At 39.7% G+C, this 26,305-nt stretch overlaps 2 protein-coding genes and 1 long non-coding RNA gene across 3 annotated transcripts; 2 read left to right on the top strand and 1 right to left on the bottom strand.

Annotated features, from left to right (window-relative positions):
• Window positions 1–1,007: 1,007 nt before the first annotated feature.
• On the bottom strand, window positions 1,008–4,226 carry cox17 (cytochrome c oxidase copper chaperone COX17). The gene is made up of 4 exons (XM_069155057.1): window positions 4,130–4,226; window positions 2,972–3,102; window positions 2,776–2,886; window positions 1,008–1,226 (listed from the first exon to the last, which is right to left on the bottom strand). The coding sequence occupies exons 2-3, from the start codon at window positions 3,088–3,090 to the stop codon at window positions 2,802–2,804; spliced, it is 204 nt and encodes a 67-aa protein (XP_069011158.1). The 5' UTR covers window positions 3,091–3,102; window positions 4,130–4,226; the 3' UTR covers window positions 1,008–1,226; window positions 2,776–2,801.
• Window positions 4,227–4,252: 26 nt separating this feature from the next.
• LOC138201507 (uncharacterized) lies at window positions 4,253–7,769 on the top strand. Its single transcript, XR_011178492.1, has 4 exons — window positions 4,253–4,344; window positions 6,325–6,419; window positions 6,496–6,624; window positions 7,695–7,769. It is a non-coding gene; the product is annotated as an uncharacterized lncRNA (long non-coding RNA).
• Window positions 7,770–9,098: 1,329 nt separating this feature from the next.
• Window positions 9,099–19,732, top strand: hcn5 (hyperpolarization activated cyclic nucleotide-gated potassium channel 5). The gene is made up of 10 exons (XM_069155056.1): window positions 9,099–9,620; window positions 10,843–11,029; window positions 11,678–11,782; window positions 12,023–12,160; window positions 15,145–15,306; window positions 15,463–15,556; window positions 15,692–15,819; window positions 17,162–17,308; window positions 17,888–18,125; window positions 18,961–19,732. Exons 1-10 carry the CDS (start codon window positions 9,436–9,438, stop codon window positions 19,131–19,133), a joined length of 1,557 nt encoding a protein of 518 aa, XP_069011157.1. The 5' UTR covers window positions 9,099–9,435; the 3' UTR covers window positions 19,134–19,732.
• The last annotated feature ends 6,573 nt before the right edge of the window (window positions 19,733–26,305 follow it).

Raw genomic sequence — 26,305 nt, 5'->3', positions numbered from 1 at the left:
TTAAATAGTATAAACATGCGCACTTCAGTTAGGATCTGGGATAGAATGTAAACCCATGCTAACTGGCCGTATACAGTCAGAAAGTTCAAGATTGAATCATTATTTAAGCATATGATATAAATATCAAGTACAACTTAGCTGATTATGACAGGAGACAGTAGTGTGTAAATTCTGACTTAATGAAGACAGTGATGAATATTATATGACAGTTTACAGATTTGCATTATTACACACGTTCTACCACCAAGTGTTCACACAGGACCGTCTCGGTGACGCTTGAGTGTAGATACTTTAAATACTTCTCACACAACCACTGAGAGACTTTTGAAGTAATAGTATTAAGTGACTCCTCAGGCGTCCACATTGTTGACTACTTATATCTGCAATCACAGCAGTGCAGTCTTATTTAGCTGCATGCCACTTGTATAGTATTTATTTTAACTGTTGTATTTTTAACTTTTTTTTTTTTTTTTAAATGACACCCCTTCAGTTTAGGCAGAGGTTTGACCTCTTTGGAGTTGTACAAGCAAACCGCATGCATTAAAGTGTTGATTATAAGGTATCTTTAATATTGACAAGTCCAACTTCTCACTTGTAGCTTTGTTTGTAAAACCTGAAGTCACTTGCAACAGTGACTGTAGGTTTTATTTGCTTTTCTGCTACATGTTCACTATTTAGGCTGAAAATGAAAGAAACAGCAGCATAAATAAATTAGTTAATGTTTGTAAAAAATAAAAACCCTATTAGCATTTGCATTGTAGCCAGCAGGTTTTGTGAATGTGTGAAAATAATGTCCACTGCCAGACGCACACTTCAGCAGCAGCGACACACAGGAGACAAAGAATGCAGATATGCCAAGTATTGACTTTGCAGGGGCAGGAGTTATTTTTAAGCATAAGTGCATACCAGGGACAGCAACTGTGGCAAGCAAGTGTTTTCACTGAGAGGATAGACCTTCAGTACACTGACTACGATTAATGTCACCAAGAAAAAACCTGAACAATGAGTCTTATTGCATAGGACTTTTATTCAATTTCAGACAGCGTTGCAGACATTCACACATTTCTCAAAGTCTGCACACTTTATAAAACAATTTTCACACAGAGACAGCAAACAAAATGGAGCTAAAGAGGGTCAATATCACGTTTCCCTTCCAGTGGCGGTATAAATAAGAGGTGGAAAGAAGAAAGGAATATCCAGGGTCATCTTCCACTCACAGCAACACACTGCAAGGAGATTAAAAAACACACAATGAGCATTTCACATTTCTACCACACCGTTACTCAAACAGTATTAGCTCATAGAGCAATGCTGTAGCTTATATTTCCTATCAAATTGTGTCTAAAGTGGAACAAAATCTGAAACGGATCAGACTTAAATGAGCTTTCCCCTTTTTGCAAAAATTGTATCGCAAATGAAAATTTAACGAGCCAAAAACAGATCAAAAATGTTCAGGCCTGGTTTTCCATAATCAAAAATACAACCTTCTATACAATTGTGCATTCATGTTGCCTCAGCCCGCTGTCCAAATATCGCTCCTTCACAAAGAGCAAGTGAACACTGAGGCGATGCCGGCCGGACCAGTCGGGCTGCTGAAACGTAAACTGAGCTGCATGGCCTCGGGCATGGTTCATGTGTAGCTATGAAGCACACAAGATACTTCTTCTTTTTCTTTTTCTTCTTCTTCCTCCTCCTCCTCTTCTTCTTCCTCCACCACCACCCCACTCACACATCCCATCCCATCCTGGCCCCTTGTTACATGATTTTCTAATCTGACGTTGTATTTAGAACACAACAACAAATTGAATCAACAACAGCCAAGAGACACCACTGACCCAGCAGGAGCATTTTAACCTGGCAACATAAAATACCTCCATTACTGGAAATATTTAAAACTACACCAAATACATTTTGTCATTTTAATGGCCTACAAACAGGGGAGGTGCTCATTTACACACCAGACTGACTCCATTCAGGCTGGATTTAAATTGTCGGAGCTCATTCAGCGGTGACCATGTGTCACCAGTACAAGCAAACGAGTTCTCTGCTTCGAGTATGAACAAACTTCTGTTTCTAAAATATGTCCTTTTAAACAGGTCCAGTATGTAGGATTTAGGAGGACCTATTGATAAAAAATGTAATACAATGTTATTTTAATATTATTTATTCCCATCGGATATTTTTACTCTGGATTTATATTCTGGTAATTTCTTGTAACTAAGGAGTTTCCAGATTAATAAAGTACCGGCCAAGCTACCGAATATTCATAATTATGTTTTCATTAGTGTATAATCAAATCAAATCTACATAACGCGCCATGTTTCTACAGTAGCCCAGAACGCACCAAACAATCACTGGCTCTGGAGCATTGCAAGTTTCAAAGCCACCGTCTTGCATGCTTTAAAGGAGCTTACAAGGAGCGATGTTTAGTTGGATGCAAATCTGCAACCTCACCACTAGATGTCACTAAATCCTACACGTGCCCCTTTAATCTGTGTGCTCATGTGGCGCCAATTGGATATTTTTTGGTGGGCATCTGGGCGGATCAGACTTCCCCGAGCTGGTTTTCTGCTAGCTGAGGGTCAGATTAATGTCGACGCGGACAAGTACAACCTTCAGGAAATCCCTTATTAAGATAGCACGCAAGCCAACAGCTGAGGGATACAAATGGCCGTGCACAGGTGAATTAGACTTGCAAACAAGCTGGTGGGGCACTAAAAGCAAAAGTTGCCTCAGAATGTGTTCGACCTTGGAGTGGTTTTGTTTGATACTTACCACACACACAAGCACAAAACGTGTAGTTAAATCTTGAACCCGAGTGCCCTCATGCAGTCTTTGTGTGCCTCAATTAGGTCTGTGCACTTTTCCTCTCCCTTTTCGATGATGCTGGTTGAAACAAACACGAGGTACGATTAAATATTTCCACACACAGCAAAGGGGGCGGTTTCAGTCTCTGTGACCAGGCACTCACCAAACATCTCTGACCTTCTTGGTCTCGGGACAAGCGCAGCATGGCCTCAGTGGCTTCTTCTGCTCCGTGCTCTCAGTCACAGCAGCAGACTCCACGCTGGCAGCAGACAGGCTCGACATCTTCTGGCTCAACTACAGAATTGAGAAATAACGTTGAGAGAAAAAACTCATTCAGTGGGTGCATTTTCATACCAACTGTGTTTCTAATTGTACAGAACACGAGCCCTCATTCACACACATGTCCACACCACAGGACTTCACATGGTGGGATGTGCAAAAGACCTTCTTTTTTTTTTTTTTTTAGCAGAAGAGACATGACATGTAGAAGGAAGAGGACAGGTGAAACTATCCCATGAGGGCCCAGGTATTACAGTCTCACTGTGGCCATCATTAATGTAAATAAACGGTCATTTTACTTTCGTGAAAACTCAAAACATCTTTTCCGAGACAGCCAAAAGAATTTAAAAAATCAGATGTCCTGCAACTAATGTAGGAAATCTAAAAAAAAAAAGACACCAATCACGTGTGTTAACTTCTCTTGCAGCAGAAGATCAAACAGCTGCAGCCACAACCACACGTGGATGTTTTGATTTGTTGATGTCCTGTTTGTGTTTAAACGTATTCTTGTTGAATGAAGCGGTCAGATAACGAGTCCATCATGGTCGAAACACCAAACCTCCACCGGCGGCAGCTTCTCTGATGTAAAACAGCTGATTGTCCAGTTTAAACTGTGCTAATAGGATTGTTTATTACTCTGAGAACAAATCAATATGAATGTCACCAAATAGTTTGTTTTGTCCAAACAAAATCCAAGAGTCTGATTACAAGTGACATTTATGCAAAATAAAATCCTTTATTGTTGCTTCTTTCTTTTGAGGATGTTTACCATTCAGCTTAAAAAAAGGGATTTAGTGTTTTATATTTTTTTTTTTAGAAAGTTGCTGTCAAATCCTTCAGTACGAGCTGACCCGTTCACGGAGCGCTTCGTCAGTTTACCAGCGTTAGTTAACACGGCGGAGACGTTGCGTAACGCTCCGGTCAGCTAACGGTGGCTAACGGGGAATAAAACATCCCCGCGGATAAACGGCTCGGTTCCGTGAACCCAGGACGGAAGAGAAGCAGCTCAAACGACCCGCCGTGTCGTGTAACGCCGACTTACATGTAAGGAGGCCGACACGCGGACGCTTCACCTTCAAATGAAAACAACACGCGGAGAGTGAGCTCGCTCGTTCACTTCCTGGACCCGCTCACGTGATTATCAGTGAAGGCTTCTGGGAAATGTCGTCATCGTGGCCGAGGCTGGGAGACGTCAGCTTATATAAAAGCAGGTAACTCACGAGCCTGTGAAGCAGAGCCTGTAGGGAACCTGTGGAGGTGAGATGCTCAATGAATGTCCAAGTCTTGTTTTGGAAAAAATAATCTGAAAGAGTTTTTAACCTTATTTTGACCTTTGCTAGCTCTGCTTAGTTTTTTTTTTTTATTTTATTTTTTTTTAACTAGAGTTATTATTTATCAATTAATTTATTTGGTCAGATTGGTTTATTATAAAATTCTGTCAAACCCTGTTTTCTCTTTTGAAGTAAATAATGGGTGCAAGTAACTATTCAAATTACAAATGCTGTCTCCTCCTATCCAACATGTAGTAACATCAAACCACAGACCATATAAAACAGAAAATCAGGTACAATCCTCACATTACCCACATTTCCTAATTAATTTGACATTATTATCATTATTAATGTAATTAAGTATGTTGCTTAATGTGGTGTTTAGCAAAAGCCGAACTAAAGAGGTGATATATTTTGTTTAAGAGGTAAGTTATACAGCGTTATTATAACTAAATGCACCATACTAAGATGTACCACAAGGCAATTATTTAAAGGATTATTCCATATATGATTATTGTAAAACTTTCTATACAATTCAATACAAATAAAATTAATGAAAAAATACAACTAAAATGAAAAGTATATATTCATAACAAATATCTTGTATCAAAACAGCTTAGAGAGTGCGAATACATTTTGCATCACAATAATCTTATCATAAGAGACTTAAAGCAAAACATATATATTTTCCCTTAGCTACAATTTAAAAAGCAAAGTGACTAAAAAAAAGGTTTGAAATGTAATGCTGTTGACAGTGAGAGCATGTTCTTTTGAGCCAAAACCCAAAAGAAACTTACAAGAAAGAATTATGTTTAGATTATGCATAAGACATGACATTATCATCCCTGATATTTCTCGCATATCTATTCGGCTGCTAGTTTGCGCACACACACACACACAACTCACAAAATCCTCTGCAAATATTCTCTGACCTATAGAAAATGTATTTCATGAAAATCCATTGTCCTGCGGATCAGAACTAATAAATATGCCGTTACTGCATAATTAAAAAATTCAAATAAGCTTTTCTTAAACTGCCACTGTGTTAACAGTGAAAGTACACAGTGATGAATTATGAAACATGTTAATTCTCCTTTTTTTTTTTTTTTTTTAAATGTAATTCTGTTTTGTAGACGGTTGCCACAGCCTCCTCGTTAAGTTTTCCTGCACTGCGATATTATAATCTGCAAGTAAACTTTGAATGACTGCAGATCGTTTTTGACCAGAGCCAAAAGAAATTCAGTTTACAATGATATAAAACAGAAAGGTTCTCACATTTGATGAGCTGGAACCAGGAAATATTTTCCGGTTTTGTTTGAGAAATGACTTCAATTTTTTATTTCTTTTAAAAATAGTTTTAGCATTACACTGTTTGGTCTTCCTGTGATGTATCACAGTGTTTTTACTTTGTATTGATAATTCAAAATATCTGAGCTGTAAATCAACCTCAGCCACCACACAGAACCGTTGTTGTTTGTACAGATACTTTTGTTGGGTATCATATTCTGTTATATAAGACACAGCTGCTGCTGGTGGGCACAATATACACTACAGGGGCTTGGGAGTTTTGCAATATGAAATATATTCATTTTCCATCCTACAGTACTGAAGGTGTGTGTGTGTGTGTGTGTTCACATGTCTACTGGGTCTACAGTGCGTCAGAACAGCAAAGCAATGCGTAAGCAGAAGCACTGAGTCACTTACTCTAGTTTAAGGGGCCAGCTGTGTGCTAGATAAATGAGCAAGTAAGCACATTGTTAATTTGTACTATCCTGTGTGACAGATTTGCACTTCTGTTTGAAATATGCTCCGCTGCAGTTCTTTGACATTCTTCCCACAGGATTATAATCCATATAGTGTGACACTTTAAAAAAAAAAATGAAAGTAAAATATACAAATGGTGTTGAAATAGCCTTTAAATTCTGCTTACTATTAAAGTCTATATTTGTTTTGGTGTTCCCTATAGAAATCTGCCCCCTGAAGGAAGAGAGGTGTTAGACTCCGGTACAAGTCGTGGTCTGTCTGCAGAGAGCTTCCAGCTGCTTCTGGAAAAGCACAAGTGTAAGCACTTTTAGTCTGTGTTTCTTTGCTCAGTAGTTGCCATGTCGTAAACAAATATTTTCTACCCATACTGTAGCATATTCCAAACAAACCATGATTTTGGATGGAAACAGAACTCGTCACCATGGACCGTACATACAAGTGAACGTAGCTGACAAGTGAGCAGAAGTTCCTCAAGCTGCAATACCACAGAGGGCCACTAGAGGTTGGTTTAAAAAAGCTTCCGGCTCCATAGACTCCCATTCAACTTGTCTCATGGAATACAAAGTTAATACACACAAGTTATTTCGGTGTTGTTAGCTAAAGTCGCTCCTCCTTATTAGTTTACTGGCAGTCCATCTGAAAATAATCACGTCATTAATCATTTCCAATCAGATCGAGTCAGATCCAACGCTTGCTTCCTCCCAGCTTGTCCAAATATGGTCACTACCGGCTCCAAGCTTCTCCGAACTAGCAAGATGGGAAAGGCCAATATCCGAACTCGAGGCTTCATAACTACCGTACATAACCGGGTGACGTCACCGTTGGTTGCCACTTGCTCATCACACAACAGTACACAAAACAAAAGAAAGTGTTTTCCAGAAAGAAATTAACTAAACTTTTTTTTTTTTTTTTTTTTTTTTTTATACAAAGCATAAGACCCAACCACAACAATTTCCAAACATTTATTACTTTAATGGAGGATGGTAATGATACCAGAACCCTTTACAGAGGTCCAGTGTTGAATTGGTAAAAGCAAACTATAAACACTTCCCTTTTCAAGAGCAGTTTTGGCTTCTCACTCATAGCCTTTACAATAACAGTATAGCAGGCTAATGTAAGAATACTGAAAGAAGCCAAGATGCAATACGGTAGCACACTGAAGCGTGTAATACATCTGACTGTCCACTGCAGCAGACTGTGTCATTGTCACATTTTTGCATCACCGAGGTGTGAAATACAATGTGGTTCCATTTGGAAAAACAAACAGATTTAGCTTCTACTTTTTACGTGAAGCCAAAAATGTCTGTGTGACAGTATCCTCTAGTTGACTGGTGGGTGTATTACATGCGGTGGCCCGATACTGGGCTGCAAGAAGGATGTAGTGTGATGTTATACTGCCACAAACCCTTTGGGGAGAAGGTTGGGGTCGATGGTTTGACGTACAAAGACCATTGTTTGCATCCTGTCTCCTATCAACAGTAAATATTAGTTCCCTTAAAACAAGACCAAACAACAACAGCCATCATCAATAATCTCCTTCTTTTTTTTTTTCTTTTTTTTTTTTATATACAGTACCTAACCAGACCTCAACTATCACAGTGGCAGACAAGAGAACACCCCCCTGAGTCCTTGAAACAGCCATTCGAGTGGTTTTGGAAGGAAATAAATAATGACCTATTTTCATATTCAATGTTTTTCGTCTTATTTTGGAGACTTGGTCGGTTGTAAGGCCCAAGTCGACCCACATGCCCACTTTCACTCAGTCAGATCTGCTTGCCAGATCAACATTATTATATTATTTGAAAATCTAGTCTGGATTTATTGTGTAACACTTACAAGCTTCTGAAAGATAATCTACAATCAGTATGACATCCAACGATTTCCCAAAACCACTTTATTCTGTTTTGGGTCAAAATGGGGCTGAAGCCTATTTTAGGACACACTCAGAGGGAGAGATAATGTGCACCTGGACAGGTTGGCAGTCAATCACAGGGCTAACAAACAGCATATCACAATGTGTTTTCCAAAAGCCTTTCATTTGCAAACCTGCAAACTCTGAACTAAAAGATGTCACTCTTCTAGACGAATTGATCCATATATATATAGATATATCTATATATCTATCTATCTATCTATATACTGTATATACATATATATATATAAGTGGGAAAAAGCTTTCTTCTCGTGTTTCCTGTATCTCTCTGCTGCAAACAGTATACCACCGGGAAAGTTACAAGGATATAAGAACAACAGTAATCTCACAAAATGTCCCTGCCTTTATTAGACACATCTCATGCACTAAACTGCCCTGCCGGTAATTCATCTTCCCAACTGGCATTGCCCTTAAAGTTAATCCCACTCTGCTGCCACATGCTGCAATGTCATTTTTGTTTTTCATTCATCAAACTTGCAAGCCTGCAACGTATCATCCAACACCTTCCCAGAAAAAAAAAATCCCATTGAATTTTAGACTAATTTGTTTACTTTGCATTTGTCCAAATTAAATATTCCACCCTCTGTTTTGTTTGCTGGTGCTGATGTGAAATGTGCAAACAAACAACACAGGAGCTGGCTCAGAGCTGCAAGCATATGTACAGCATCAGGTAACACAGTACAGGGTTTAATTACATCCCTGGTAGAGATGGCCCGGACTGAACTTATCCCTGCACACGCTGCCAGATGTCTACTTCACATGACAATAACTGTGATCCCGTTCACACACACGCACACACACACACACACACACACACACACACACACACACACACACACACACACACACACACCATTGTCTTCAGTATTAATGTGAGCTGGACCTTGCCCTCTTGACATGGCTTGATTCATGCGGGGATGAGACACAGATACTGAATAGTTGATGAGCTGGGAGAAAAAGAAAAGAAGTGCAGGGTGGGGTGGGGGCAGAAATAGCGAGAGGCAGGCGGGGAGGCAGGGAGGGAGGGAGGGAGGGAAGGATCGAGCAGAAAGGCGACTATCCACTCGTCTCGCTCCACACAGCTTCAATAAGCCCTGAGGTTGGGAGCCTTGATGGAAAATTACCTTGTGACCGAGAGGGGAGGTCAGGACTGGTAGAGCCCGACTCCACTCGTCCCGGGAAGAAGAAGAAGAAGAAGAAGAAGAAGAAGAAGAAGAAGAAGAAGAAGAAGAAGAAGCAGCAGCAGCAGCAGCAGCAGCAGCAGCAGGAGGAGCAGCAGCAGCAACAGCAGCAACAGCAGCAGCAACAGCAGCAGCAGCAGCAGCAGCAGGGAGAGGATGGTCTGTGCGTTCGGCTGATCAGAGGGGACTGAGCTTGGTCATGGAGAAACTAAAAGGTCCCACCACGGGATGCACTAAAGCCACCTGTGGATGGAGAGCCATGCTTCTCCCACAGCTCAACAGACAGTCCCTGTACGTGTACGGCAGCGAGATAGCCGTAGAGAAGGAGTGCATCCGGCAGCTGGAGAGCGGAGTCTTTGTCATTCACCCCTTCAGCCTCATGAGGTACTTCATATATCTGATAGATTCAGGCCAGTCCTGTCACAGCTCTTCCTCTTTTTCGGTCTGACTCTTTATTTCTGTAAATTGTTGTAGTCTTCACTGCTCTCTCACAGTCAATAAAGTGTTAACTTGTGCTTACTAAAGCTGAAACATGCCAATAAGAGATTTATCTATTATGAGAAAAAATAATGAGTCTGTTTTTTGATTCGTTGTTCAAGTTGTTTATGTAACAAACATTTTCTAGCTGCAGATTTCTCTACAGAAAATATAAGATTTTTAGGTTGCCGAGTGTAGCTCAGTTGAAAACAAAGAACTATTGTCACCTTGTGTGTTATATAATCAGAAAATTTAGTCGGTAATGAAAAAAATATCAGTTGAAGCCCTACTCTATATTACTTATATGTTGCATTGCTATTTCACATGTTTACATGCTATCATATTGTAATCTTGTTTGTCTAGACTGTAAATCTGCTGAGTGTCTTTTCTGTTCAAACATCAATTTCATGTGACGCAGACGTTTCCTGAGGAGTTCTTTATCATTTGAATCGAGGGTCTATAAAGATGTGCGTTATCTACACTGATTATTAGTGCTAAACATTAGGTTTTACATTTGCTTAACAACAGCTGATTATAATTCTGATTTGTGTTTCATTTCTGGAAGCATGTTAGAAAACAGAAAAAGAGAAATTGTGTAATTAGTATAAAATAGAAAAAAAAAATAAGTCACCTAAAAGAACAATTTAAGGTTGATAAACAGTGCAGGAGAATTATAAAGTATTTTTAGTCTTGAAACTCTTGTTTTGTGAAGGGATTATTAAAATACTAGAGGATTAGGGGGAGATAAAAACAGCCGGATCAAATAACTTCTTTGAGGGGCATCTTTTCACAGCGCTCTGGTTTTGAATTATCTACGCAGTATTGTTATTATTAGACTGTAAGGTGATCAGATGGAGTGAAGACAGAGAGGGAATGAAACAATCGGGATCAGAGAGCAGAGGAATTTGAGCCTGGCAATCGGACCCCGGCTGAGAAGATGTGCAGTTACAGTATCAGAGTATTTAGTGTGCACAAATCAGCTTGCCTTACGGGCTGCTGCATGGCTGTCTTAATGAGCTCTTCTGGCAAACGAACTGACACTTTCCACTACGAACCCTCATGGAAAACGAGATCTGACGCTTACTCGAAGTCACACGTGTGTGTTTTTTTTGTAATCATTTTCCTGTAGGAGTTACTACATCATGTGCATGATGGCAATCACATTTCTGAACCTGATCGGCATTCCCATGGAGATAGCGTTTCTAGACGGACACAGCGGGCTGGCATGGGAAGGTTTTAACGTGTTTTCAGACACGCTCTTTTTAATAGACGTGGCTCTGAATTTCCGAATGGGCATCATAGCAGAAGACGCAGAGGTGAGAGTGGCTGTACTCTATTTTCAGACACAATCTGGTGGACTATAATCCCTGCACAGACAAACGCATACAACCCATCTCTGCCCCATCTGTAATCTACTCAACACACGAAGGGCTAGATTAACAGTCTGCACACTCCGCTTCTGGACACAGGCGAAATTGGCACCTGCTGTTTGATTTTATAACAGGGATTATGATGTTTTGGATATAGAAGAAGCATGCCATTTCCAATTAAGTATCATGCAGACTTCGACCCTGTTTGTTTTCATCGGCTCATGTTTTGTGACTTCTATCTTGCCAATCACAAATGCCCCATCTGTGGTGTTTTCCTGTCCCTGGTGTTTACTCTCCACCACACAGGCATCTGGTTTCGCCAGATTTATTCTCAGTCTCATTCTCAGCCGATTCCTGCCCGCTTTAAATATGCATGCACGTGTTTCAGCAACATTTCAGCGACGCTGACAAACGAATGCGGAGCTTCTTTGAGCGGCCCGCTAATCTCATCTGACATCACTGTCTCCCTTAATTTTGGCCCAACTCCAAAAATATTGGTTCGGTTCAAACGTTAAATAATACATCTGATCGTGGCACGTGCTGCACAGCGTCTCCGTCCATCTGCTCAATCTGCTGTTCTCTTCTCTTCTGCAGGAAGCTATTCTGGATATCAAGCGGATCCGAGTCAGTTACCTGAGGACATGGTTCATACCGGATGTTATAGCAGCTTTCCCAATAGGATACATCCTGCTGTTTGCGGTAATAATGAACAGACTGTAGAAGCAGCAAAAGGCAACAGAGTTCTGCTGGATATGTCAGTTCAGGAAACAATGATGACCCGAATTTCACTTAGTGTGCCTGTGATTTATAATTAAAAGCTTCTGTAGCACTTAGAGCAGCAAGACAACTTCACACACATTAACTCAGGAGGAAGAGGTTATCAAATGAACACGAAAGATGGAAAAATTAACGAGATATTTTTAATTCACAATCAAACAGGACTTGCAGTACCAAAATGAGGACAACCCTTCCAAGACCAACAAGATGATGAGGATACTGATGTTTGTGCGGATCCTCAGCCTCATCCGGCTGGCTCGAGTGTCCCGACTGGTCAGGTTCTTCAACGAAGTGGAGAAAGTAAGTTCAAACTCCAGACAATCCTTAAAGCTCACCTCAGAAATTCAAATCAGCCATTCTCCTCCCTGCTGGTGCTTCACCACCTGGCTCCAATGACAAATCTGACTTCAAACGCTTTCCAATGTCATTTGTAAAACACGAGCTGACACGTAGCTCTGATGAACTCAGTCCGCCTTTTTCTAATCCGACAGTATGCAACACATTGGGCATCAAACAACAAATACCTAGGGCCATATTCATAAACATTTTACAATCCTCTTAGAGAGCAATCAATTACCTTCAGAGTGATTCAAGATTCTTCTTAGTGCAACTCTGCGCAACAAAAGGACAGAAAGCCTGATCTCCGTGAGGAGGTGCGGTGTAAACTCGTTGCGAGGTTTGAAGCCTTCCTTTAGAGGACAATTGATTGATCCAAAACAATCCACTAAGTGTTATGGAGCAATGAAAATGGGAAATGAAATGAGCCACGTCCTAATATGTCGGTTGCGTTAGTCATTGCTGCTGCACTGTTGCGTTTTAAACTTGGCTGATATATCCGTGCTGCCATCACTTTCACTCCTGGTTGTATTGTGTCGAAATGTAAGAATTTCTAATGAGATCGACCACAAACATCATCTCTGCACAATATAATTTCTAGCGTTTCATTAACGTGTCGTCATTCAGCGTTAGAAGAATATTTCTCTAAACCTCGCTGTACTTCTTGCATTTTGTTTCACCGATGAAGAAATTCTTCAGCCTCTTAAAAGTCCTCCTCTCTGCTCCGAACAGTTTTTCACTTCAGGAGCTCTCTTCAGCCCTACGATGCTTTATGAATAGCTCTTATCTTTACAAGGATCTACTCTCAACTTTAAGGGCAAATTCTTAGAAAACATCACAATTCAAAGAATCTTTGTAAATACGGCCCCTGAAGAACAGCATAGAGATAAGAAAAAACCTGAAGTCCACAGTAAGCTCATTATAAAATACAATCTGCAGTATCTTGGCTGTGACCTTGATTTTGCATGATGTATGTTCTCTGGACTCTGTGTGTAACTCCAGGCCATTAATAGACTACTGGTGACTGAAATAAATGCTTTCTACTGAATGTTACGGTGAAGTGCTACTTGCTCAGGATCCCTGCGAGCCCCGAGTGACCAGGACACTGTTACACTTTCTTTTAGTAGTTGTTTCCTTTTGCTGAGAGTGAACTGAAATAAGGGTTGTGCTCGGGGAGCAGATCTAGTTAGAATGACGAGGGTGAGAGTTCAACACTTCTCTTGGTCATGCTTTTGAACGCACTCCAATTCATATCAGGTTTGTGGAGAATTTTCTGCTTTCTGAATTTAAAAAAAAGTTTGATAAATCACTATTAGAATTTAGTCTCTAATCCATTTAAATTGATGGACTTGACTCTGCAGTCCTATTTAGCCTTCTTGTTTTTGTCTATATTTCTTGCATTTCCAGATGCAGAGTTGGGAAATGCTGACTGGGCTAATCTTGCTCTGGTGTCCTCTGTGTCCTCGTTGATAAGGCTGCATTAGTTGCACTGGAAGCTTTGTATTATTGTACATCACTGTAGTTTTGGAGGTGTTGATGTTGAGACTTTGCAAATTTGTCAAGCTTCTCTGTCTCCTTTTTTACCCTGTGTTAGTCGTTCGGGATAAAAATGTTTGGTTCGTTTCATTTAATTTGCTCTTAAATCAGGTAAAATCAGTGACATTGTTCTTAACGCATATTTGTGGTCCATTGTTCCTGTTTATGATAACAACATTGTATTACTATGTACTCATAAAGATATTGTTGAGATCTAGAAACACGGAGAAATCGCTAAACATAAGTCAAATGAAGCAGCAACAGAAGCAGATGAATAATCAAACAAACTTTGGAGGAGAAAAAAGACAAATGGTAAAATGATTACCCCATCTGTCCATTGTAAATATCCATCAGTCCACCGATCAATGTCTCACTCTGACTTTGACAAGCTGTACTTACTGTAGATGTGTTCTTGCTGCTTTACTCTGCTAGTTGGCATGTTTACCATAAATTAAAATGCTCTCACTTTCAGTTTTAGCCACAAATGAAGTGGTTTAGATAATCTGGCTAAACTGCTGGCTCCCTTACCGCCTGTCTGATCATCTGACTGCTCATGTTTCTTGCCCCATCTGACCTTGATGCATCACATTTCAATGACGTACAATGATTAGCCTGACTCCGCCAGACAATCGCTCACAGCTCCAGTTTTCTGCTGTGATTACAGTCTGAACACGCTATTCGCATTAACGTTCGCTCAGTCGCTGAAGGGTAAACCGTTCAGCGACCAGTGTCGCTGGTGAAGCGCAATGACTTTGAAGCTGAGGGTCATTTTTCTAAATGTAGTTGCAGCTGTGGTAGCGTTTAGGTGCGTAACCATTGGGTAAAGTTGCTGCAATGGTTTCAGAATAATCCAAAAGTCTGTGCACAGAAGGATGCAGCGACTGCAATCGATTTCCTGTGGAGCATATCCAGACCCATATAGTTTTAATAATGCAGTTTATTTGGGGCCTGTAACACCAGACTAACCAATGATGGTCAAAATTATGAAAATAAGACCTCTTGTACTAAACAGGAGTGATAAAAATGTTTTTAACTCTTTCTACTTTTTTTTTCTACAGCAAATCAAAGTCAAGAAAGGGACGTCAGGTTTGCGGAAAGAAATTAATAAATATATTTTTTCAGGGTCTGCACATCTTTAATCACCATGGCTGTTCAACACAAACTTTATTCATAAAGACTGGTAACAAAAACAAAACAAAAACACAAATTGCTGTAACTTAACCAGTAAGAAAATATATTAACTAGACATTTTAATGTTGTTGATGAACCAGTCAGGGAGTAAGCATGTTGTTAATATACAGTATAAGTTTGGTACTGCTGACCCGGTTCAACCACAGGTTGCTGCTGTGATCTTGAACACGTCTCGGTTTAAGGATTTTCTTACCAAGTATCATGTCATCTTTTCCTGACAGGTGTCAAATGCAAACCTGGAGGTGGTCCGCCTGTTCTTCCGCATCCTGTCTCTCTTCATGATGATTTTCCTGCTTTGTCACTGGAACGGTTGCATCCAGTACTTTGTCCCCATGCTGGAGGAGTTTCCCACTGACTGCTGGGTCCGCAAAGAAAACCTGATGGTAAAACTCATTTTAGAAGAGTGTGTGAATGCTGAAGGATGGCTTTTTTTTTTTTTTACTTTGTTCCCTCTTTCTCTTAGAATGCAGAAAATTCATTGTAAACTGTTTCACAATGGATAACACAGAACAAGTTCAAGTTCAAACCCTTTTTTCCAGAATGCCACGGTGATTGTGAAATACTCCTGGGGAGTTTTCCGAGCTCTTTCTCAGATGATTGCTCTCTCTTATGGCTCCATGGACGCTCCAACAAGTGAGAAATAATTGGTTTTTTTTTTTTTTTATCTTCCAATGTTTAAAAAAATAAAAAAGAAGAGGCCCAGGTATGTCACATTCTTTCTGAGATATGAACATTTCCCTCTAAACCCGCCGTTGTTTTGTTCCCCAGATTATGTTGAAATGTGGATCGTCATGGTCAGCATGGTGTCCGGCTGTCTGATGTACACCGTCCTCGTGGCTAACGCCACAACCATGATCGCCAACGTCGACCCAGCCGCCAAGGAGTACAAGAGCAAGGTCCTCATGGGTGACACTTACTATCCTATAACAGCGAATTCAGCTCAGTCGTAAACAATTGATTTCACCCAGTAACACAAAAACAAGTAGAGCACATCAACCTCTTCTGTCTGTAGGTTATTCATTTGATGTTATTTTTAAGTTTATTAAAGCGCACATCAATCAACACATTTTAAAAACATTGTTCACATTAGATTATATAAATTTATAGAAAATAAACAAAAAGAGCCATTTTGAAATACTGAAATTATAAATTAAGAAACTATCTTTAAACTACTACAACAGTTCAATAAGTTTGGAGTAGGCCACTTAAAAATAGAAAGATCAGGGTGAACCAATGGCAGGGCGGTTAGGGTGCATTACACATCAAATATGTGGTAAAATGCCCCGAGGAGCCAAGTCCCCCTTGTTCAAGTGCTGGCCAGCTGGACCAAGCAGCAACCAACAGTGACATCACCCACTAATTTGTGAATGGTCGTAATAAAGCCTCGAGTTTGGATTTTGGCGGGCGCCATCTTGCTGGAGTGGTTTGGAGCCGGAAATGGCGAGTTGGGGGGGGAGCGAGCGGTGGATCTGACTCCATCTGATTGGAAACCTGCCGATACTACGTCCCGCCCACCGGTAGCTGTAACCTGACTGCACCACAGGCTTGTCAATCAAACAGACATGCCCCCAAAAACACAGGTTTTTTTTTAAGCTTATTTTCTAATTAAATTTTCTGATGGACTGCCAGAAAACTAATAAGAAGGAGCGAGTTTAGCTAATAACACCAGAATAACGTGGAAAATATGTGTATTTCATGAGAGAAGTTGAATGGGAGTCTTCGGAGCCGGAGGCTTTTTGCAGCCAACCTCTAGTGGCCCTCGGCAGTATTGCAGCTTGAGGCACTTTCACATCGGCTTAATTTTTCAGAGCCAGAAGCTACGTCCACTTTTATATACAGTCGATGGGTGGGACCTTTGCAGCATGTCCTTCCTCTGCTCGCTGTCTCTCCCCACATTTCCTATATGTCTCGACCGCGCCATCTGAATAAAGGCCGAATATAACTAAACCAATAATAGAAAAATATTGATTTATTCCTTTGAGTCCATACTGTAGATGTCACTTCTTGTCATATATCCTTCATTTATTATTAATCTACTCATTAAATCTGAGTTTTTGGACATACGCTTGAGGTCAAATCATTAATCCTGATTTTAAGTGCCAGCTCTAAAGTGAAAATATGCGATGATGAAACATGATTAAAAATGCAGCCCGGGTGGATCTCAGTACTTAGAAGTGTGTGTCATGAATTAAGTGAAGGCAGGTGAATCAGGTCTGAAAATACTGTGACTCCTAACAGATGAGCCGTTTGGAGCACTACATGGCCTTCATGAAGCTCCCTCCGGAGCTGCAGCTTCGCATCAGCAACTACTACCAGGCCCGCTACGGAGGGAAGTGGTTTGATGAGAAGGACGTCATAAAAACAGTGTCCTCCGCTCTCAAAGAGGTACAGTAGGAAATAGACGCTAATCCTGGACTGCTTATATGTGATTTGTGTCAGTGCATTTCACATTGATAATGAATGCTGTGATGATTTAGCGTAACAGTCCAAAAGATATTCTATTAACTTTAACAAATTCTGCTCTACTGACAGAATGGTTCAAAATATACTAAGTCAGTCATGACTAATGATTGTACAAAGAATAATTTTGTCTTAGACACATTTTTTTCAGGTGCAGAACAAAATAGTGTTTCTTCAGTTCAGGATGAATTTAATTAAGAAGGTTTCTGATTCTGTGGAGCTTCAGTGAAGTCAAGTTTAAATAAAACCGATTTTAGATACAATAATGACGTGCAGTTTACTAACACAACAGACACACCGATTCAATGTTACTTGGTACCGTTGACTCATTTTGTATCTTGTTCACCTTCATATTAAAATATATGTAAATTAGCGTTTTCATTTCATTTTTTATGTCTGACCAGAGTCTGCTCGGTTCTCATTTAGTTCCTGCTGTTGTTTTTTTTAATCCGGGTCCTTGTTCATTATAATTGTGCTTCAAAATCATTTCTATTGATTTTACAGCAAATCCTGATGGTGATGTGCAGCCGGCTTCTGAGAAAAGTGCCAATGTTTCAGAACAGAGATGAAAACTTTATCAACTCCATCCTCCACAAACTGGAGTACGAGGTTTTCCTGGAGGGGGACGCCATCGTCCGGCAGAATGTCCCCGGAGACCGCATGTTCTTCATCGACCATGGCCAGGTCCTCATGGAGGCCGACTCCTATGAGAGGGAGCTGTGTGATGGAGACTTTTTTGGAGGTGGGTTGGATTCACTCTGGTTAATAACATTGTGGGAAATATCAATTTAACGGTACATGTATTATTAAAGTGTCAGTTCACCTAAATTACAAAGACCATATTTCTTCTCTTGCTTCTAAAGATTTCTGACCATGCAAAAAGTTTTAATCAATCTTTTGACTCTGCCTCCCCCAAATACAATAAATGAATAGAATTTCATGTGGTGCTAAAAGCAATAAATAAAAATACAATTTCTTCCAGATTAAATTTCTTATAGTGCTCACAGTTTTCACTTACCATAAAAAACTATTTTTTGGTAGAACTTCAATTCAATTCAATAAACTTGCAGAAGCATGTAGAGCAAAACTACGAGCCCCAATACAGAGAAATTGTAAAAAAAAATATGTGGAGATAAAAGAGAAAGTTGTTCCAGTCCAACTTGTTCAGAAGCCCTGTAAAAACCTGAAATCATTTCTTTTGTTGAACCTGAAGTTGCATATTGGAGGGATTGGACTTCATTGTGTGCCACTACAAACATCACACAAACACACATATTATACATATCCACAAGCTTTTCTTTATTTGCACATGTTCCATTTAGAAGACCATTAAATTAAAGTGAGTAAATCTATTTCTTCCAATTCGCGAGATTTATTTAATTCTCCAGCTTTAAGTGGAAGCAGGTCTTAATCTCTTTGGCAGCAAATTTCGGCAGAGTTTAGTGGTAAGCAAGCTTCCCCGAACGAATCAGTGGATTCAGGTTATTTAGTTTAGGATTAATTGTCAGAACTCATCCCCGTCATTTGGGTTGACTCGCTCATTAACCACGGTCTTGTGGTTCCTTCTGTTTGTACAGAGACATGTGTGCTGACCAAAGGCAAACATCTGGCGACAGTGAAGGCACTGACCGACTGCCAGTGCTTCTCTCTGTCTTGGGACGACTTTCACAAGACGCTGGAGGGCTTCCCAAATGTCAAGAAGGACTTAGATAAAATGTTGGAGCTCAACTCTGATGGTGGACTTGTGTAAGACCAAAAAAAGTACTCTGACTTTTTACTGTTCGAAAAGGACAGAAGCTATGCATTTCCGCTGCATTGTGGATATTTGACGGACTGAGACTTCCTCGCGTGGAGTTGGACACATATTCTCTGATGATATGGACAGTTTTAGAGCATATTTTCAGTCTAGGAATTATTCTGTCTTCTTATCCATCAGTAATCAGCAATAAAAATATAGACCTCAAAAGTAAATACTATCAAACTTTTGATCTCTTGAAGTTGCAATTTAGTATGGAAGTCAATGCATATAGTGACTAAGAAAGAATAGGCAAACCTTCCAGGGGAGTTCTGGTTTTACACTCCAAGTAGGGCAAGAAACACAGGCAGTGAAAGGGTTTAAATACACCTCCATGTTAGAGAAACTTATTTAAACAATGATATGCAGTCAAATATTACCCGTCTGTTAAAACATCCATCCCAGTGGAGACCAACCTCTGATTCAACTTAGTTTTACAGTTCTTAGTGTTCCTGTGCAAAAAAAAGATTTATTTCCTGCATTTCAGGTGAACTCAGCTTCAGTTTTACCTCCAAACAGTCGTTTAGATAATCTGATTAAACAGTTTATCTGAGTGTCTGACTACTTGTGGTTCTTTTTTTCTTTGGACAATGTTGTATCGCCCTGTTCCCACATCTTAGCAAATACTTTTAGTAGCATGCTAGTAGCTGTGTGAGGCTACAAAGCTGTGTTTTAAGCTCAAAGCTAATAACAACACACCAACCTGCCTCATTTCTGCAGGCTTACTGAAGCCTTTCAAGGGTCTCCGTTGCCAATTTCAATGAGTTTGACCCAAAAATCAATGTGCGGTCTCTACTAAACTCCATGGTGACATCACAAATGTGCACATACTAGTGGTCACAAAAGCATGTGTAACTTGGACTACTTAGTCATGAGGGTCTTAGTTTTCCATACTCTGCCTTTTTACACATTCATTCTCTAATGCCAAAAACATCAAAGAGATAACAGCAGAATCTTGTCCAATTGTGAGTTTTTCTCTGAAAGGAACAAATAGTCCTGGAGAAGAGCATCATTTTGGAAATCTTTAGCACCTTAAACAGTGAGGATAAAATGTTATGCTCTGTTTTCTAATCTCGGCTGATAAAGCAGGTAGTTCAGACAACCCTGTTTCACAAAGATTTGGGATGCTTTGTAAAATGTAAATTTAAACAAAATGCTATGATTTGACAATCATCTAAACAGATATTTAATTGGAAATAGAACAAAGACAACAGATCAATTTTAATGTTTTGTGAAAAATATAATGCTATTTTAAATTTGATGACAACAAAAAGTTTCCAAAAAGGGACAGGGTCAAAAGAAGACTGGAAAGTTGTGTAACGGTAAAAAAAAAAAGAACATCTGGTGGAACATCTCAAAACTAATTAGGTTAATTGTTAACAGGTCAGTAACATGATTGGATATATAGAGAGCATCCCAGAGAAGCACAGTCTCTCAGCATTAAAGGTGGGGATGGTGTTCACCACTCTGTGAAAGACTGTGTGGGAAAATAGTGCAACAATTCAGGGATAAGGTTCCTTTTTGTAAAATTGCAAAGAATTAGGGGACTTCATCATCTGTGGTTCATAATATCATTAGCAGATTGAGATTATCTGGAGAAATGTCTGTACACAAGGGAAAAGCAGAAAACCAGTATTAGATGGTTGTGATATTTGGGCCCTCAGGTGGCATCAAATTAAATACAGACAACTCTGTAGAGGAAATCACTGCATGGGCTCAGGAACACTTCTGAAAACTTTGTTTGTTAACACAGTTCATTGCTGCATCTATAATTGCTGTTTAAAACTCTACAATACAAAGAAGAAACCAGATATAAACATGATCCAGAAGTGCTGCTGCCTTCTCTGGACCCGAGCTCATTTAAGATGGACTGAGGCGAAGTGGAAAACTGTCCTGTGTTCTGCCGAATTAAAATTTAAAATTAATTTTGGAATTCTGGGCTAAAGAGGAGAGGTACCCTCCAGCATTTTATCAGCGCACAGTTCAAAAGCCAGCATCTGTGAAGGTAAAGGGATGCATTACTGCACATGGCATGGGTAGCTTCCACATCTTGGAAGGCAAGATGAGCAATATGCTGAAGCAACATATGCTGCCATCCAGATGACATCTTTTTTAGGGAAGGCCTTGCCAATTTCAGCAAAACAATGCTAAACCGTGTTCTGCACGTATTACAGAGCATGGCTCTGTAGTACAAGAGTCAATTTACATTACATTTAGCTGACGCTTTTATCCAAAGCGACTTACAATAGTAAGTCCAGGTGCTAAACTGGCCTGACTGCAGTCCAGATCTGTCTCCCATTTAAAAAATGTGGAGCATCAACAAAAGAAAAAAATCAACAAAGGAGACCCTGAATTGTTGACCAGCTAAAATTCTGTATCAGGTAAGAGTGGGACAACGTTTCACTTTCAAAACTCCAGCAGCTTATCTCCTCCGGTCTCAAACATTTACAGCGTATTGTAAGAATAAGAGGTGATGCAAGACAGTGTTAAACATGCCCCTGTCCCAACTTTTTTTTAAATGTGTTGCTGACATCAAATTCAAAACGAGCATATATTTCTCATAAAACAATAAGAACTCTCAGTTTTAACATTTGATGGGTTGTCTTTGTTACATTATAATTTCATATTGGTTTAAGTGATTTGTAAATCATCAGTCTGTTTTACACAGCGTCCCAGCTTTTTTGGAAACAGTGTTGTTTTAAATTCACACTGAGCACAGCTTTAACACCTTGTTTATTCCCACGTATACAGCAGAACAGTAGCTGGATCCAGCCGTTTCACTTAATTCTCTTTGTCTGAAGAGAACAAGAGCTCTTTCCTGTCCTCAAAATAAACCATGCAGATGACCCAAACTCATGTAATGAAAGGTTGTCCAAGGTTAATGCGCAGGGCACAACAGCCCAAAGCTCGTTTGGTGTTTTAAATATGAAAATTAATGTTTTTATTATTCATTTTATTGTAAGATTTTGTCTGATTTACAACAACAACAAAAAACACGACTTGTGTTCTTGTTCCAGCTGGCATGACATATTAACTCATTACCAGGAACATGTTGATACATGATGTGTTATTCACAGTTAAACAAACATAACTGCGGTTCCTTTGCTTAACAAGGGCACCTGATTTACAGCAGGTTATGAGGTTATGACGGTTAAAAATATCCTTTTCTCAAATTAAAACCTACGACTGTGCACAGTTTGTAACATTTGTTTATTTGACTACAGTCTGATTTACTTAAATTACGCTGTGAGGGCACATTTAGTAATTCTTTGTGCCTTAGTGAAAGCACCAGGCTTTAAGTATATTTATGCAAATCAGTGCTTGAAAAGAGCAGTGCACAAACAAATCACTCCGTCAGCAGAAATTCAGCATTAAGGCTAATCTTTCGAGGTTGCCTCCCTCACACACTTAAGCCCCTTAATAAGTGGACTCTGGACAAATTTGAGATTCTAGAATGAAAACTTCATTAAAGCCATGATTGACAACAAGCTTTTCAAATGGACAAACACTGTGCAAAGTCCCCTGCCCTTAAATTATCTCTCTTATTGTGTATTATAAGGGTTAAATGCTGGCACAATCCAGGTCATGCCTGCAATTATGTTTTAAAGATAATTATATAATTGCTTTTACATAACGAACAAGCCTGCTGCAGTTTCTGAGGTTCTCTCAAAGTGAACAGTCATTACGTATCAAGCTGGCTCTGTGTATCTTGCTAAGAGGAACGACAGATGGACAAATGGACACACAGTGACCATCCAGTCACTTTTTTTTTCAGAAATAGCAGAGAGATCTAGACCTGATTTGATTCAAAAAAAAGAGAAATATGTAACACTGATTGCTTCACATTTGAGTCACGTTGTTTTACAGTATTCAGACTTTCAATATCTGTTTTGATGTTAGGTTTGAAAGCCTGAGCAGCTCAGCCATCGCAGCTCCTTTCAATGGATAAGAAACATTTACTCCTGCACTACTAGTGCAGGCAAAAAGGGGGATTTGCCGACTCAGCACACAAGAAAGACAACAGAAGGTCACAGCTCGGCTGAATTAAATATTCTATTTATTTTCTAACCAAGAAAATAGATGCTGCATCCTTCCTTCCCCACAGGACCTTGATGTTTTTCTGTCACATTTATCTTTTTGGTCTGGAAACTGAATATTTAAACCGGTACAGCTCTGCTCCTCAATGCAGTTTTCTTATGAATTTGTTCCCTGGGGGATTGAGTTTATTTTCATTATTTTTATGAGAAATTTTTTTTTCTAATTCTTTGATCTGATGTCGTGTAGTCCCAGTTTTAAAAGGCGTTTGTGGGAATGTCCTTTTTACTCTTCTTAAAGAGAGAGACAAGAAAGAGAGAGAGAGAGAGAGAGAGAGAGAGAGAGAGAGAGAGAGAGAGAGAGAGTGTGTGTGTGTGTGTGTGTGTGTGTGTGTGTGTGTGTGTGTGTGTGTGTATATTCATGTGTTTCTATAGTTGTGTGGACCAAAAAAGCTTAAAAAACACATTTATGAGGACAAACATGTGAGGACATTTAAGATGTTCCTTATAACTTTTAAGTGCAATTTGATTGTTAAGACTTTGTTTTAGGGATCAGGTTGAGTTCGGATTAGATTTAGGTTAGGTCAAGGGTTGGGGTTAGGCACTTAGTTGTGGTGTTAAAGGCTGGGATAAGGGATTAGGGGATACATTATGTCATTTTTTCTTTTCATTATAGAAAGACAATTTCTTCTGTGTGCCTCTGTGTGTGTATGTGTACTTGTATAGGTATCCTTGTGAGGACCCATTAGACTTTTTGACCCTTGGAGCGAGGACATAGTGGCCAGTCCTCATTTTCAGTTTGTCTTTAAAAGAGCTGTTTGAGCGTTCAGATTTAATTTTATGGTTTAAGTTAGAATAAGGTTATTTTAAGGGGTTATGCATTATGCATGTCAAAGAGTGTCCTCAAATAGATGAAAGTACAAAAGTACATTTTGTGTGTGTGTTGTTAGATTGTTGTGTCACCTCGGGCTTGCATGCCGCTGCATAATGACTTTTAAAATAAGTGCAAATGAAACTTTAATGACCCCTGTAGGGAATGAGTTAATCACAAAGCCCCCTCCACCCTCCACCCCTTCACATTGTGCCCTGCACCTTCATCACCAACCTTGATGCAGGACTCCCTCAGCTGTAAGCGTTTGGGCTCGTGGCTCAGTGCGACCTCCTCCATGTATGACCTCAGCACTGACACTTTCATTAGATAATTGGAGAGCTGCCTCTCTTGCCGGTTGTCCTGCATGTACTGCAGGAACACTTCAGTATGACTGTCTCCAGAAACAAGCAGAGGAGGGAGTTTCTTTTTAAGTAAAAGAGATGGGACATGTGATCAAAGGCAGGCACACTTGTAAAATAAGTCCAAATGTGGTAAGACTCACATTTAAAGCCCTGGTTCTTAAGCAATAATCTGTAATTCAGTTCAGTTTTATTGATGTGGTAAAACTGAACTGAACAAAACACAAGTCATCTCATTGCTGTTGACAGACACCCAACAACAGGAACAATTCCCACATGAGCAGCTTTTGGTGACAGTGTTAAGGAAAAATGTTATCAGGAAGAAACCTCCAACAGAACCAGGCTCAGAGGTAGGCGGCAATGGTGGCATATAAATGCATGGAGAGTGAAAGAGAGAGTAAAGGAGAGAAGCGCTGCATCATGGGAGGTCCCCCAGCAGCCTAGTCCTGTAGCATTAAGGTCCAGCACTAACTATAAACAAGGAAAGACTAATCATTTTCGTTTCTGTCTCCTTCATTTAAGCAGCTCTTTTAATTTGGAGGTTTTAATTCAATGAGAGTCAAATCAATATAAGTGTGCTTGTGTAGTTAATAGGTTGGACTTTCCATCATTAATGTCCTCTTTCCTCTATACAGTTAACAGTTCCATTCTCTGAAACAACAAACCACATGCTCTCTTATGGTCGGGCTCTGTAGTACATTCAGTGCTTTTAAAAGGGAACTTATGGTGTGATGCAAATTTATTTGCAGTGTGAGAAGACCTGAAAATGACTTTTATCTGCCAAAGGGATGTCAAAATTCACAAAATCATCCAGACTTGAATCTTCTTGTCTATTTGCTGATGGAAATTCACATTATCTCTCATATTCTCACTCAAAAACAAACTACCCAGAAACAAACACTCTTTCCCTGAATTCTGTAGATGAATTCAGGGAAAAGTTGAGCCCTCTTAGCGAATCCAGGAAGGTCTTTTTGTTTTATCAATTTCTAATATGTGAAACCTTATGACATGAAATGGCTTCTGTGTCAGCCGTGGAAATAATCAAACAAAACAGAAAGCATAAGCCAGTTAATACAAAGTGTGGTAGCACTGAACAGATGTTTCAGCCAGATCATTTATCTGCATTTACATAATACACTTAGCATGATGAGTTCTGTTACAGTCGCGCATCTGTTTTGAAAAAACAAAGCAGAGGACTTTCTACTCTTCAGGGTTTCACTGTTTCACCTTGGACAGTTGAAGGGAAAATTAGCAGGGAAAATTTTTACCCCAGCATCGGTGTCCCTGATTTGGCAAGACACTGCTTTACTGAAGTCGCCTTAAGCAAGAAACTCACCGAACTTCTGTCAATCACAAGAGGAACCACAAGTAGGAAATGTAACTTACATTTCCTGTTAAAAAGACAGATAAGCAGTGGGCCCATGTACATGTACAGTGCATCTGGAAAGTATTCACAGCGCTTCACTTTTTCCACATTTTATTATGTTACAGCTTTATTCCAAAATGGATTAAATTAATTTTTTTTCCACAAAATTCTACACACAATATCCCATAATGACAAAGTGAAAAAAGTTTGTTTAAAATTTTTGCTAATCTATTAAAAATAAAGAACAAAAATATAACATACATAAGCATTCACAGCCTTTGCTCAATACTTTGTTGAAGCACCTTTGGCAGAAATTACAGCCTCAAGTCTTTTTGAGTATGATGCTATAAGCTTGGCACACCTATTCTTGGGCAGTTTCTCCCGTTCTTCTTTGCAGGACCTCTCAAGCTCCATCAGGTTGGATGGGGAGCGTCGGTGCGCAGCCATTTTCAGATCTCTCCAGAGATGTTCAATCTGGTTCAAGTCTGGGCTCTGGC

This window comes from Embiotoca jacksoni, unplaced genomic scaffold (genome assembly GCF_022577435.1).
Source record: "Embiotoca jacksoni isolate LCO1_2020_lvr unplaced genomic scaffold, fEmbJac1.0.p SCAF_2, whole genome shotgun sequence".
Taxonomy (NCBI): domain Eukaryota; kingdom Metazoa; phylum Chordata; class Actinopteri; family Embiotocidae; genus Embiotoca; species Embiotoca jacksoni.
Note: the sequence above shows the minus strand (reverse complement) of the source record. Positions and strands in the feature narration are given on the sequence as shown.

Excerpts from the sequence above, each read along its gene's own strand:
- cox17 (XM_069155057.1), bottom strand. The coding sequence starts at position 3,090 with ATGTCGAGCCTGTCTGCTGCCAGCGTGGAGTCTGCTGCTGTGACTGAG. Across the intron at positions 2,887-2,971 it reads AAGAAGGTCAGAGATGTTTG|CATCATCGAAAAGGGAGAGG; the intron begins GTGAGTGCCTGG and ends TGTTTCAACCAG.
- hcn5 (XM_069155056.1), top strand. The coding sequence starts at position 9,436 with ATGGAGAAACTAAAAGGTCCCACCACGGGATGCACTAAAGCCACCTGT. Across the intron at positions 15,557-15,691 it reads CTCCATGGACGCTCCAACAA|ATTATGTTGAAATGTGGATC; the intron begins GTGAGAAATAAT and ends TTTGTTCCCCAG. Across the intron at positions 17,309-17,887 it reads TGTCCTCCGCTCTCAAAGAG|CAAATCCTGATGGTGATGTG; the intron begins GTACAGTAGGAA and ends TTGATTTTACAG.